Source organism: Staurois parvus, unplaced genomic scaffold (assembly GCF_062004578.1).
Source record: "Staurois parvus isolate SC_StPar_1 unplaced genomic scaffold, SC_StPar_1.0 ptg000445l, whole genome shotgun sequence".
Taxonomy (NCBI): domain Eukaryota; kingdom Metazoa; phylum Chordata; class Amphibia; order Anura; family Ranidae; genus Staurois; species Staurois parvus.
In genome coordinates, this window is record NW_028318241.1 from 7,465,745 (window position 1) to 7,479,626 (window position 13,882).

The 13,882-nt window shown below is 43.3% G+C and overlaps 1 protein-coding gene across 1 annotated transcript in view; it reads right to left on the reverse strand.

Annotated features, from left to right (window-relative positions):
• Positions 1 to 8,989, reverse strand: part of LOC149453692 (granzyme A-like) — a 35,349-nt gene extending 26,360 nt beyond the window's left edge. The window contains exon 1 of the mRNA XM_089688037.1: positions 8,880 to 8,989. Coding sequence (XP_089544163.1) covers positions 8,880 to 8,931 — 52 coding nt within the window. The 5' untranslated portion in view covers positions 8,932 to 8,989. The remainder of the gene's footprint in view (positions 1 to 8,879) is intronic.
• Between the last annotated feature and the right edge of the window lie 4,893 nt (positions 8,990 to 13,882).

A 13,882-nucleotide genomic window follows, 5' to 3' on the forward strand; every position in this document is an offset into this window, starting at 1 on the left:
CCCAGATGATGTACAGGATGTCAAATAATACTTCATGCAGTTTGGCTTACATAAAAAAAACTCTTCTGAATCCATAGTAATGATCAAATAGATCTGCAGAACAGTGAGATGTTATGTATTTCTTCATGGAATGTTTTCATTGAATATGTTTTAGTTTTATTCAGAGAACTAGAGAAAACCTAGTATAGACAGCAATATAAAAATCAAGTGATATTTACAACAGTTTGAGCCATTCAAGCTTTGATTCAATGAGAATATATACAAGATATTATCACAAGAATAAAAATACTATATATATTTGTGCTCTAAAAGGGGTTTCTAGCTATAAGGTGGCAGTAGGAGGAAAACAATCATGTCACCTGCGTTCAGTTTTCCAACTTTAAAGCTTTAGGAGTACTTGGAGCAACTCTTTTACAGCATAATGCAGGTCCGGGTTAAGGAATATATTGAAAGTAGGAGGTCACCCGAAGAAAAGGCAGAGCTGTTCTAATTGTTGTAGCAGCCTGAGAACTGACATTAAACATATGATTGGGGTGATCATAGCTGCTCAGCAATTGGAGGGGTTTCAACAAGAATTTATATCGAACATAGATAAGATAAAAGTTAACAATAAAACATAATGTACAACATACAAAAAAATATCATACAAAAGGATAAGTATTATTATTATACAGGATTTATATAGCGCCAACAATTTGCTTAGTGCTTTACAATATAAAGGGAGAAAATACAGCAATGATACATTTTTATAATTGAGAGTTAGGAGGGCCCTGCTCCTTGGAGCTTACAATCTAAGAGGGAGGGGCTGGTGAAACAAAAGGTAATAACTGTGGGGGATGAACTAATGGGAGAAATAGATGATTCAGTTATTAGCTGAAGGCGGGATAGCCTTCATTGAAGAGATAAATTTTCAGGGATGGCCTAAAAGTGGACAGAGTAGGCGACAGTCAGACAGACTGGGGTAGAGCATTCCAGAACAAGGGGGAGGCCCTGGAGAAGTGTTGGAGATGAGCATGAGAGGAAAAGACAAGGGAGCTAGAGAGTAGGAGGTCTTGGGAGGAGCAAAGAGGATGGCTTGGATGATATTTGGAGACAAGATTGGTGATGTAATTTGGGGCAGAGTTGTATATGGCTTGAGATGTTATTGTTAATGTTTAAAATTTTTATCATTGGGCAATAGGAAGCCAGTGGAGGGATTGGCAGAGAAGGATGGCAGACATGGAGCAGTTGGTAAGGTGGATGAGTCTGGCAGCAGCATTTATGATAGAATGAAGAGGGGATAACCTGCGACTAGGTAGGCCAATGAGGAGGAGTTGCAATAGTCAAAGCTACAGTGAATAATCATTAAGGGAGTGAATAAGTTGCTTAGTGGTTTCAGTGGTTAAAAAAGGGTGTATTTTGGAAATGATACAGAAGTGAAGTCTACAAGATGTGGACAGTGATTGGATTTGAGGCTGAAAGGACAGATCTGAATCCAGGATTACACCTAGTACCTTGGCATGAGGGGAGGGACTGATGGTTATATTATTGATCTTGATGGAGAAGTCAGGGGAGAGGGCACCAGCTGGAGAGAATATTATGAGGTCAGTTTTAGAAAGATTGAGTTTGAAGGAGTGGTGTGACATCCATGCTGATATGTCAGATAGTAAGTTAGTAATGCGAGAGGAGACTGAAGGGGTGAGGTGAGGAGTAGAGAGATAGATTTGTGTGTCATCAACATACAGATAGTACTTGAAGCCATGAGAGTTTATCAAGTGACCAAGGGAGGAAGTGTAGATGGAGAAGAGAAGGGGTCCAAAGGCAGAGCTTTGGGGACTCCTACAGCAAGAGGAAGCGGAGGAAATAGATATGTAGGAAGAGAACCAGGCAAAAGCAGAGGCTTGAAGGCCAAGAGAGTGGAGTTTTTTGAGGAGGAAGATCAACAGTATCAAAAGCCACAGGGAGGTCTAGTATGAAGAGTATGAAGTAGTGGCCATTGGTTTTAGCAGCTAGTAAACCATTACTTAATTTTAGTATAGCAGTTTCAGTGGCATGTAGTGAGCGAAAACCAGACTGTAAGGGGTCAAGAAGGTTGTTGTCAGTGAGGTAGGAGTTCAGACGATTGTAGACTAAGCATTCTAAAGGTTTAGAGGTAAAAGGGAGCAATGTTTTTCAGGTTGGTGAGGTCCAGTGATGGCTTTTTAAGTATAGGGGTGATCAGTACATGTTGTAGAGGGGAGAGGAAGCTGCCAGTAGAAAGGGAGAGATTGAAGATGTGAGCGAGGGATCATAGGATAGAAAAAGAGGGTGATCGTAGTAATTGTGAAAGATTAGGATCCAGGGGAAAGATGGTAAGATGCGCTTCTGAGAAAACTTTAGTGACCTCTTTGGTAGTAGCAAGGTCAAAAGAGGAAAGTGTTGAGAGTGGTTTTGTATAGGGTATGCTAAGTGGGATAGATATCTGTGCAGTGGAGATGCTCCCATGAATTGCATCAATCGTGTTTTTGAAATGATTGGCAATTTCGTGAGCAGTGAGTGAGTAACTGGGTGGGGGTGGTGGTGGAGAAGGTAGAAAGTTTAAAGTAGAGAAGAGATGATGAGGACTGAATGACAAGAGTAATAAAGTAGGTTTGTTTGGCATCATGGAGGAAGGAATTGTATTTTAGGAAGGCAGATTCATATAGGGTGAATGCATGCTAGGATTTGGTTTTACGCCACATTTGCTCCAGTGCATGGCTATGTCTTTTAAGATTTCTTGTGTCCTCAGTCTGCCAAGGTTGTAATGGTCAGGACCTGATACTTCGTGTAGTTAGAGTAGCAAGTGACTCCAGTGTGGATGACAGTGAACTGTTATAGACAGAAGTGGCTGGATCAGGGCAGGACAGAGGAGAGATTCTGTCATAGAGCTGGTCAGTTGCAGAATAGAAAAGAGAAGGATTAAAGTTGTGAGGGTTTCTGCAGGTAATTGTTTGCTGCTTGGAGGGATAGGTGGTTGAAGACAAGGACACTGTGAACATGATGAAGTTGTGATCAGAGAGAGGAATGGGGGTTTTGGTGAGGTTTAAGGGAGTGCAAAAATGTGAGAAAACAAGGTCTAAATTATTCTCATCAGAGTGAGTGGAGGACTGTGTCCATTGTGTTAGGCCAGTGGTGGGCAACCTTTTTTTTCAACTGAGCCAAATCTCGCCAAAACCACGATTGAAATTTATTTTGAGAGCCACATTTTTAAAACTGAAAATACATCTCCCATATAGTAATTCATCCCCCATAGTAATTCATCCCCCATATAGTAATTCATCCCCCATATAGTAATTCATCCCCCATAGTAATTCATCCCCCATATAGCAATTCATCCCCCATATAGCAATTCGTCCCCCATAGCAATTCATCCCCCATATAGTAATTCATCCCCCATAGTAATTCATCCCCCATATAGTAATTCATCCCCCATAGTAATTCATCCCCCATATTAATTCATCCCCCATAGTAATTCATCCCCCATATAGTAATTCATCCCCCATAGTAATTCATCCCCCCATAGTAATTCATCCCCCATAGTAATTCATCCCCCATATAGTAATTCATCCCCCCCATAGTCATTCATCCCCCATATAGTAATTCATCCCCCATAGTAATTCATCCCCCATAATAATTCATCCCCCATATAGTAATTCATCCCCCATAGTAATTCATCCCCCATAGTAATTCATCCCCCCCACAGTAATTCATCTCCCATATAGTAATTCATCTCCCATATAGTAATTCATCCCCATATAGTAAGTCCCCCATATAGTAAGTCCCCCATATAGTAAGTCCCCCCCCATATAGTAAGTCCCCCATATAGTAATTCATCCCCCATATAGTAAGTCACCCCCCCATATAGTAAGTCCCCCCATATAGTAAGTCCCCCCCATATAGTAATTCATCCCCCATATAGTAAGTCCCCCCCATATAGTAAGTCCCCCCCCATATAGTAAGTCCCCCATATAGTAAGTCCCCCCCCATATAGTAAGTCCCCCATATAGTAATTCATCCCCCATATAGTAAGTCCCCCCCCCATATAGTAAGTCCCCCCCATATAGTAAGTCCCCCCCCATATAGTAAGTCCCCCCCCATATAGTAAGTCCCCCATATAGTAAGTCCCCCCCCCATATAGTAAGTCCCCCATATAGTAATTCATCCCCCATATAGTAAGTCCCCCCCTGTGTCAATTCACTTACCTTTGCTCCGCGCGTTCCTCTCGCCTTGCTTCCCGCGCCGTTCTGGTCTTCAGGGCGGACTGTGAGAGGAGAGGAGTTCGTCACGCTGCCCCGCCTACATCCTGGCTGCCCCGCCTACATCCTGACAGCTGCAGAGTCCTGACTTTTGGGGCGGCCGCCCGAGAGGAGGGAGGGGAGCGGGCGGCCGTCCGAGAGGAGGGAGGGGAGGGGAGGGGAGGTGAGGGGGCGGCCGCCCGGCACACGCCCGTCTGAGAGGAGGGAGGGGAGGGAGGGGAGCGGGCGCTCGGCACACAGAAGAGCCGCATTTAAGCTTGTAAAGAGCCGCATGTGGCTCGCGAGCCGCGGCTTGCCGACCACTGTGTTAGGCCAAAAGATGAGGTTAGGTTGAGAAGTCGGCATGTAACAGGATTGTTAACATTAATAGGGATATTAAAATCACCAAGAATGATAGTGGGTATTTCAGATAAATGCAAATAATATATTGCACATAAAAAATGACTCAAAGATAAGTGGAAGTCCAGGATTGATCTAACTAAGCCTAAAACCGCTCCAACCCCCCTTCTAAATCCTATTGTATCTACCCTGTGAAAGGAAGTTGCATTTACTTACCTATTCTGAGGGTGCTCAGGTCTGGTCATGTGATTTTCCCAGTGGCCAGCTTCAGGAGAGAGGAGAGAATTCTGACAACGGCTGCAATGTCTGGGTGGTGACATCCCCCATAGGCTTACTATGGGGCATCCGGGGGGTTAGTTGATCATGTGACTGGACTGAGCGCCTTCAAAATAGGTAGGTATAAGTGTCTTACTTTCACAGGGTAGTTACAATAGGATTTAGAAGAAGATGGGGGGATTAAGTTTAAGATTAGTTAGATGGATCCTGGACTTCCACTTTAAACTGGTTCTAAAGGTAGAATGTTTTTCACCTTAATGCATTTGTAGCACTACCCCTTTAAGGGTTGCTTAGTAATTTTTGGGTATACACAACCAATCTCCCTTTAAGAACAATATGTAGTCTTCTGTGCGCTACTTGGGGCTCAATTGGTGTGAAGATGATCTAAGGTGTAGATGATAGTTAATAAGTACTTCTCCTCTTAATGGTGGAGAACTTGTCAGGGAACGAGAAGATCACCACAGCGCACGAATCTGCACATGCGTAGGATCCCGACAAGACATACAGGCAGGCGGGCACTAGGACCCAGGCGCGCCTGTCACCAATGACGGCGCCGGGCAGGCACTAGGACCCAGGTGCGCCTTACGGCGTTGGGCGGGCTATTTAAAACTGTCAGGTACCGACTAGCAGTGACTCTAGAGATCCACAGGCCAGGGTTCCCCAGGGCGTGGAGTCTAAGCCCCAGTCTGCTTATTCACCAGAGCCCCTGATGGTGGGGATGGACTTGGAGCAGGCTGAGATCAGGTTGCGGCCCCTGAGTACACCCAGCTGTGGTAAAGGTAAATGCCAGTGGTATGAAGTGGATCAGAGCATGCTGGGAAGAAGCAGAGCAGATCTGGCAGCAGCGGATGGATCCGTGCAGGATGGATGGACGGATGACACCGTGGAGAGATAGCGAAGTCAGGCAGGCCGGGTCGGTAACAGTGGAGGCAAACGGTACAGAGCAGTAAGCAGGGTCACAAGCCAGGCTCAGCAGCAGGAGGTCAGATCATCAGGAACAGGCAGAAGAGAAGTCAAGACGAGCCAGGGGTCAGGGCAGGAGACGGTCAACAGCAATCAGGGTCAGGCTAGGTCGGCAACAAGGCAACCTCAGGAACAGAACAAGCAGGAACAACAGGAACAAGACCATATGGCAATTACAATTGCATTTCAAGAGCTGGTTTAAATAGCCTGCCCGTCGCCAACAGGCACGCCTGGGTCCTAGTGCCTGCCTGGTGCCGTCATTGGTGACAGGCGCGCCTGGGTCCTAGTGCCCGCCTGCCTGTATGTCTTGTCAGGATCCTACGCATGTGCAGAATTGTGCGCCGCGGTGATCTTCTCGTTCCATGACAGAACTGATGTAAGGTCCCCTTTAAGGCACAAAGAAAGGACAGATTTGAATCAGTAAAGTGTAACAGTTGGCATAAGTGTCTGTAAGCAAGAACAACTCACTCTCTGGGTGACAAGGGTCACAAGCAACAGTAGTAGAAATCCTGTTCAACTAGGAAGGGTAAATTGCTATTTCAGTTGGCACTGCTGTATTCTGGCCTGCAGCTGTGCGTCCTGCGGTCAGTTTGGATAGTGAGACTGTAATGCAAATGTGTTCCAATGGTGGCGGCTGGGAGAACTAGGCTGCAAACTAGGATAACTAAGTGTTATGTCCACAACTATGTGCAGGTAGATAGCAGGTGTGATGAAATTGTCAATGTTCTCACAGTTAGTAGGTATATGGGACCCTCTCACCCTATTGATGGTGTCCGGTGGGTCTTAGTGGTCCGTCTTTCCCTGTAGAAGGGCCCCCCCCCCAAAGGCTCTCTGGTCCTGATTCGGTGTCCTGGCTGGTTTCCTGCTTGAAGATTGGCTCACTGGGCAGTGTGGCAAGGCTGATGATCAGCAAAATCTTTCCCTTTCTCCTCCTTCTCTGACTCTGGCTCTGCGGCCTGGTCCAACACTCCAGCCATCAGCACACTTCCTCCTCTCTCAATCTCTCCCCTCTACACCTCCTGGTTAGTCTCCCCAGCTTGTAGCTATATGTGCCCCCACCAACACGCAAGCTGCTCTGGGAAATGTAGGTGCCAGGTGCACTGTTCTTCAGTAAAGTCCTGCAATTCAGCATACAAGTTCCACAAGGCTATTCTTCAACATGTGGCTGTACTGTTCTGCAAGAGACTGTCATCTTCTGTTGGCTTCACCATCCCACATTAGACATTTATAGCAGGGTGTTACACATTCAATGTATTAAGGTAAAAAAAACCTTCTGGGTGCAGCTCCTCCCTCAGCCCTCCCTAATACTTGAGCTCAGTCTCGATCCAGGCTTTCCCAGGTCTCTCTCTCACTGGCTCACACAGCAGCAGGAGCCGTTGCATCCTGCTGCTGTCAATCACAGCCAGTGAGCCAATGAGGAGAGAGCAGGGGCCAAAGAGACAATGTCTATTCACAGGAGCATGGCTAGGGAGCGAGCCTGCTTGCATGCCCCATAGCAAGAAGCTTGCTATTGGTGGCACTCAACAGGGGGGAGGAGCCAAGACCGCCATCGGGGGACCCAAAATGAAGAAGATCGGGGCTGCTCTGTGGATAACCATTGCACAGAGCAGGTATGTATAACATGTTTGTTATTTTTTTTTAAATACAACCTTTAGAATCACTTTAGGAGACAAGATAAAATACATAAAGGGAATCTTAAAATAAAAATCTTAAAAATACAGTGCATATAAAACAAAGCACTTAAAAGGTTTAAATTACATTACAATTGTATTCCACATAGACAAGCCCAATGTAGATTTTGCTTCTTTATTACCTTGGTGCTTTTTTCTCTTAAAAAATAAAAATACTGTACATTTCCAATAAAGGCATTTTCAAGTGATTCTAAAGGCTTAATTATTTAAAAAATAAATAACAAACATGCCTGTACTTACCTGCTGTGTGCAGTGGTTTTGCTCCTCTTCTCGGGTCCCCCGCCGGTGCTCCTGGACCCTCCCTCCTGTCGGGTGCGCCCACAGCAAGCAGCTTCCTATGGGGGCACCTGCTACTCCGTGTGTCCATTCACACATGGAGCCACAGCTTGACCCCACCCCCTCTCTCTTATCATTGGCTCACTGGATGTGATTGACAGCAGCGGGAGCCAATGACTCCAGCTGCAATCTCAGCCAATGAGAAGAGTGAGTCCCAGGATAAATGAGATGCCAATGCACATCGCTGGATCGAGAGGGGGATTAGGGGAGTATTAGGGGGGGCTAGGGGGGGATACTGCACAGAGAACATTTTTTACCTTCATGCATATAGGGGGAAATTTACTAAAGCTGTTTCACTCAGAACACCTGTGTATGGTAGCCAATCAGCTTCTAACCTCAGCTTGTTCAATTAAACTTTTGCAATAAAACTTGGAAGCTGATTGGTTTCCATGCAGAAATGCACGAGAACCAGCTTTAGTAAATAAACCCCATAAAGTAAAAAACCTTAAGCCTTTAGAACCACTTTAATACAATAGTTATCAATAAAATCAAGTTTAATTAGCAAAATATTTTTTAATTTAACATTCCAGATGGCATTTTTTTAAACCATTTATAACAACATTTCTATTCATACAGCATCATTTTTGCTGGTTGGCAGTCAGGCCATCAAAAAATACTCATAATTAATTAAGGTCACAGATTCATTTCAATAATAGACCTGCTGTTCCCCAAACATCCTGTGCATAGGTGCAATTCCAAAATAACTACACCATAGTTTTGTCATTGCCACAACTTTCTCTGGGCACTCATAGGTGACTCATGTGCGGAGCTGGAAACCCTCCATACTGTCTGAAAAGAGGAGCATTGTAGACTTGTTCAATTGTATTCACAGGGAGAAATAATGGCCATGTTGCAAAAACCTATAGCAACCAATCAGCAATCATCTCTGTGTTTTGGCTACTCTGAACTGATGTGATTGGTTGCAAGGCTTTATTGCACCTCTTTCTTTGGCCTCATTTATGATGCTAAACATTCTCTCAGTATGTTTTCTTTAAAAGATTTAAAATGTAATTTCTCTTACCTTCACAGAGAAGGAAGCAGGTTGCTGAAAGAAGCAGGAGGAACAGTTTCATGTTTTCATCAGTACAGATACTTCCCTTATTGAAAATTTTGGAAAGAGAAGGTTTATATAGCCCACATCTCCATTGCAATGCAATCTCAACAAACATCTATAACACACCGATAAGAGCGATTTCCACTCGTGCTAAAATTACTCAACTCCCTCAGCACAGCTTTGTCATTGCTCCTTAGATCTGACAACACCCAACAATCTGTGAACTGATGAGTATATTAGAAAACATCAAATCAAATATGCTAGAGTGATGAAACCATCAGGGTGATATTTACTAAAACTGCTGCACTTAGAATCTGGTGCAACGGTGCATGGCAGCTAATCAGCTTCTAACTTCAGCTTACATAGTTACATAGTTAGTTACATAGTTAGTCTGGCTGAAAAAAAGACAAAAGTTCAACCATTAAAAAAAAAAAAAGTTATAATCCTATACCCACAGTTGTTCCAGAGAGAGGTAAAAAAACCCAGCAAAGCATGATCCAATTTGCTTCTGCAGGGAAAATAAATCCTTACTGATCCCCCGAGAGACAATCGGATATTCTCTGGATCAACTTTACCTATAAATGTTAGTAACCAGTTATATTCTGTGAATCTAAGAAACAATCCAGGCCTTTTTTAAAGCAATCCACTGAGCTGGCCAGAACCAACTCTTGAGGGAGTCTATTCCAAATTGCCACAGCTCTTACTGTGAAGAAACCTGTCTGTGTTTGGATATTACATTTTTTTCCCTCCAGACGTAAAGAGTGCCCCCTTGTCCTCTGTGATGATCTCAGGGTGAATAGCTCCACAATGAGTTCACTACATAGACCACTGATGTATTTATACATGTTGATCATATCCCCCCTTAATCTCCTCTTCTCAAGAGAGAATAAATTCAGTTCCTCTAATCTTTCTTCGTAGCTGAGCTCCTCCATGCCTCGTATCAGTTTAGTTGCCCTTCTCTGTACTTTCTCCAGTTCCCCAATGTTCTTTTTGTGAATTGGTGCCCAAAACTGAACTGCATATTCCAGATGAGGTCTTACTAATGATTTGTACCGGGGTAATATGATATCTCTCTCTCTGGAGTCTATACCTCTTTTAATACAAGAGAGGATTTTGCTCGCTTTAGAAACCGCAGCTTGGCATTGCATGCCATTATTAAGCTTGTGATCTACCAGAACTCCCAGATCCTTCTCCACCTTCTCCAGCTTATTCAATTAAGCTTTGACAGTAAAACCTGGAAGCTGATTGGTTTCTGTGCAGAGCTGCACCAGATTTTGCACTCTCCAGATTTAGTAAATAGACACCACAGACATTATTTTGTAAGAGGTGTGAACATTTTTCACCACCCTTTTCCCTTAATAATCTAACACCATAATGCCATGAAGCTTTAGACATGATAAAACAGTTACCAAGGCCATTTTTGATTGGATTGGGTGAAAATCCTATATCTATGGTGGCAAGGAAATGTCCACTGATCAAGAGCTCTCAGGACCTACATTAATGGGACAGGAGACAAAATCTAGCATGTCTTCCCCTTACATCATACTGATTAACCACACCGGTTATATATAATAAATCAAGACTTTGTTAAAAAACAATAGTTGACTTGAAGAAGTGAGAAACTTTATTGGCTAAATGAGTACATACAATTTATCAACAACTATGCAGTGTGATTACCTGATTACTTTTAAATGATTGGGTAGGTGCTTGCACTAAACTCTTGTTGATAAACCTGAAAGAGATTGTATCTTACATTGCAGTGGTACAAGTGTGTGGTCAGCTTCACATTGCAAGCTTTTGATACAGTTTAAAGTGTTACTAAACCCAGGACCCTGCATTCACTATATCTGGTCTCTCACAGTACACAGAACATGGAAATGCAATTATTTTAGTAAATATAAACTTATAAATACCTTTTCTCATCAGCAGTTAGAGCAGTCTTGTGACTTCAGCAGAGCACTGGTTAAAGCTTGTAGGAGGAGTTTTCTTTCTGTTCTAGGAGGATGTGAAACCCCCTGACCTCTGTATGGACAGTGCTGATTGGGCCTGTGCTGATCACATGTACCCTCACAAAAAAAGAAAAACCTCTCTAGCAATGCACACCAAACTGAGCATGTGCATGTGACCACGGGTTCAATCTGTATCAGGTGGTCGTTTCAACAAGAGGAGGGGAAAGGATCAAACAGCCTTTTTAATCAATGCAGAACATTAACCCCTTAGGTTCCACAATGAGTATAACTAGCATGCTTTACTGCATATACAGACTGATTTTACTGTTGTGGGTTTAGTAACACTTTAAGCTTTTCCTTAGTAATAATTCAAACATGATTTTAATTGTCAAAGCAAGAGTCACTCTTAAGGAAGATTTCCGGGCAAAAATGTTTTCTCCTATGCAGTGGGGCTGTGCCTGCTCTGCATGGGTGAACTGCTTGTTTTTGTTTAGGGGATTTCAGAGCAGAGATATGCTTACCTAATCCGCTGATCTGACAATTCTCTGCCTGATTTCTTGGTATAGACCTTGGCTTGCTACTGGATTTTTCTCTGCCTGCTTCCTGACCACACTATTGTCTCACTGTGTATGACCCTGGCTCACCTTGACTACATCCCTGACTGTGGCAGTCATCTGCTATCAAGCTAGCAGCACCCATGCTTCTCTGAGCCTTTTACCTCTGTCACCACATTCTGGGGTGCTCAGACCAGAGCTGCAAGGGAAGCCTTCTCATCAATTTGGCCTCCAATCAAGGTACATGACAATCCTATAGACCGGTTCTTGATGCGAGGACGACTGAACAGTTCACCACTGGACGTGGGGAACATGTTTTTTTGGAGGATCGAAGGATCTGCTAAGTATAGCCTTTCAGTGTGCCCCTAGACACAACGAGCAATTAACCCATGCAGTGCAGGCACAGCCCCACTGCATGGGAGAAAGAAAATTTTCATGGAGTTCTGCTTTAATGTCAAAGGGAGGACTAAGATTATGGCTCAAAAGAACCACTACAGACCCAATCTTCTCAGACCTCAGATTAGTGGTCTGGCCTAAGCTCAGACTAAGCCCTTCTGTCAAGTTTGGAGGGTCATAATTTTTTTTAGCACTTTTACCTTACTTGAAACGAAAGGTAACTGAACTGGTGATTATGGTAACATTTTGAAGTGAAGAGTGATTGCTATCACTAAAGTGGATTTTCTTCTTTTCGATGTAACAAGACCCATTGTAACAAAATGTGCAGGTTAACATCATTGCAAGAAGTTCCCTTTTTCTGCCACAATGTCATTATCAATACAGACACCGAAAGCTGCAAAGTCTAGTGTGCTTGAATGCAGGAGGGGTCATATAAATTGAAAAGCCAGAGAGCGCGGGGCATTTAAGATGGACACTAGTGTGTGCAGAAGGGAAGATCTTTTCTGAGAGAGAGACGGAGAGGGAGTTATAGGGAAGCATCAGGGACAGTGTCTGTTAGTTCTGGAGAACTGGAGAATCTGTTGCTTAGTGGGTGAAGATGGGGCACTAGTGCTCAGTGGGGGGAGATGGGGGGGGCACTGGTTCTCAGTTGGGAGACAAAGGAAGCACTGGTGCTCAGGGGGGAGACAAGGGGGAACTGGTGCTCAGTGGGGGGAACAAGGGGGGCCCTTAAGCTCAGTGGGGGGTGTCACAAATACAGGGAGAGGTGCGGTTCTCCATTTTGCCTATGAGCCAGGAACAGGATCTTCCTGTCGTAAGAGGTGTCATGTATCTCCTCATTCCCCTCCCTCAGGAATGCAAGCAGCATACGATGCTGAGCCCTGCCTAACAATTCTTTTGCCAAATAAGGTATTGGCTTGGCTGTGATAGGAAGATTCCAGTTGAGTTTGTCTTAGAAAAGAAGAGATTTTTTTTTTGTGTTGAGTCAGACAAGTGAGGACCGTTCGATATAACATCTATCGGACAGAAATCAAAGGAGAATCTCGCGGCAACAATGAAACCCAATGCGAGACCAGAAATTCTTTTTTTTAGCTCATCAGACTTGAAACTGCTTAACTCCAGGTATTTATTTGGCAAGTACTTATTTACCTAAACTTCTCTCTGTTATCTGTTTGCTGTGCTGTTGTGCTCTGTATATTTATACATATATATATATATTGGTTACATCTTCTTTCTGTAAATATTCGTACTGCACCCTTTTAACCTTTTGATAATAAATCTTGCTTCCTGAAAGTGTTGAATTGTTTCTATAGCGCTTAATTGCAATTTACGAATCCCTGCCGCTGAAGAACGCTACTATGAGTATTTAACCCTCTGGATAACCGGTCTGTAGAGATAGCAGGATACTGACAGTTAACCAATCATCCTAGTGTATTGCTGAGTTTCCTCTTTCTCTGTATAAAAAGGTGGTTGTGGCAGTGTGAAGGGTTAATTGCGTAATTAACCTGAACCAGTAACAATCGCATTCAGGCTGCCGGTACGTCGATCGTTGTCCAATTAACTGGAACATCGGTGTGCAGGGTGCAGCTGGGCGTGGCATTGTTACGCACGTGACAGCGCGGTTTTAGATTGCAAAAAATAAATCTATAGTGTTGCGCTCCCAATCCTTAAATCAATATTTAGTTATTTAAATATGATCTCTATAATAAAGATCACAATAATTAAGAATGATGTGTGCAAATAAACATAAATACTAATATTCTTAAACTTTGAATTAATACAAGTAAATAATGTGCATAAAAAATGATCAATAACAATAAATCACTAAAAAATTAATAAAAATATAAAAAATAAAAAATAAAATATAAAGATAAAAATAAAAATAAAAATAAAAATAATGTCCCAAAAAGTGACTTTGTGCTGGAAAATCTTCAATCTAAAATAAATATAAATCGGTGACTGCTTGTGAATCCTCCCTCCTGTGAAGATGTGCGCTCACCTCATGAGAAGCCTGCAATTAGGCTATAAAAGCTTGCGGTTCACCTCCTTTGGAACCTACTAGTTTAGGACT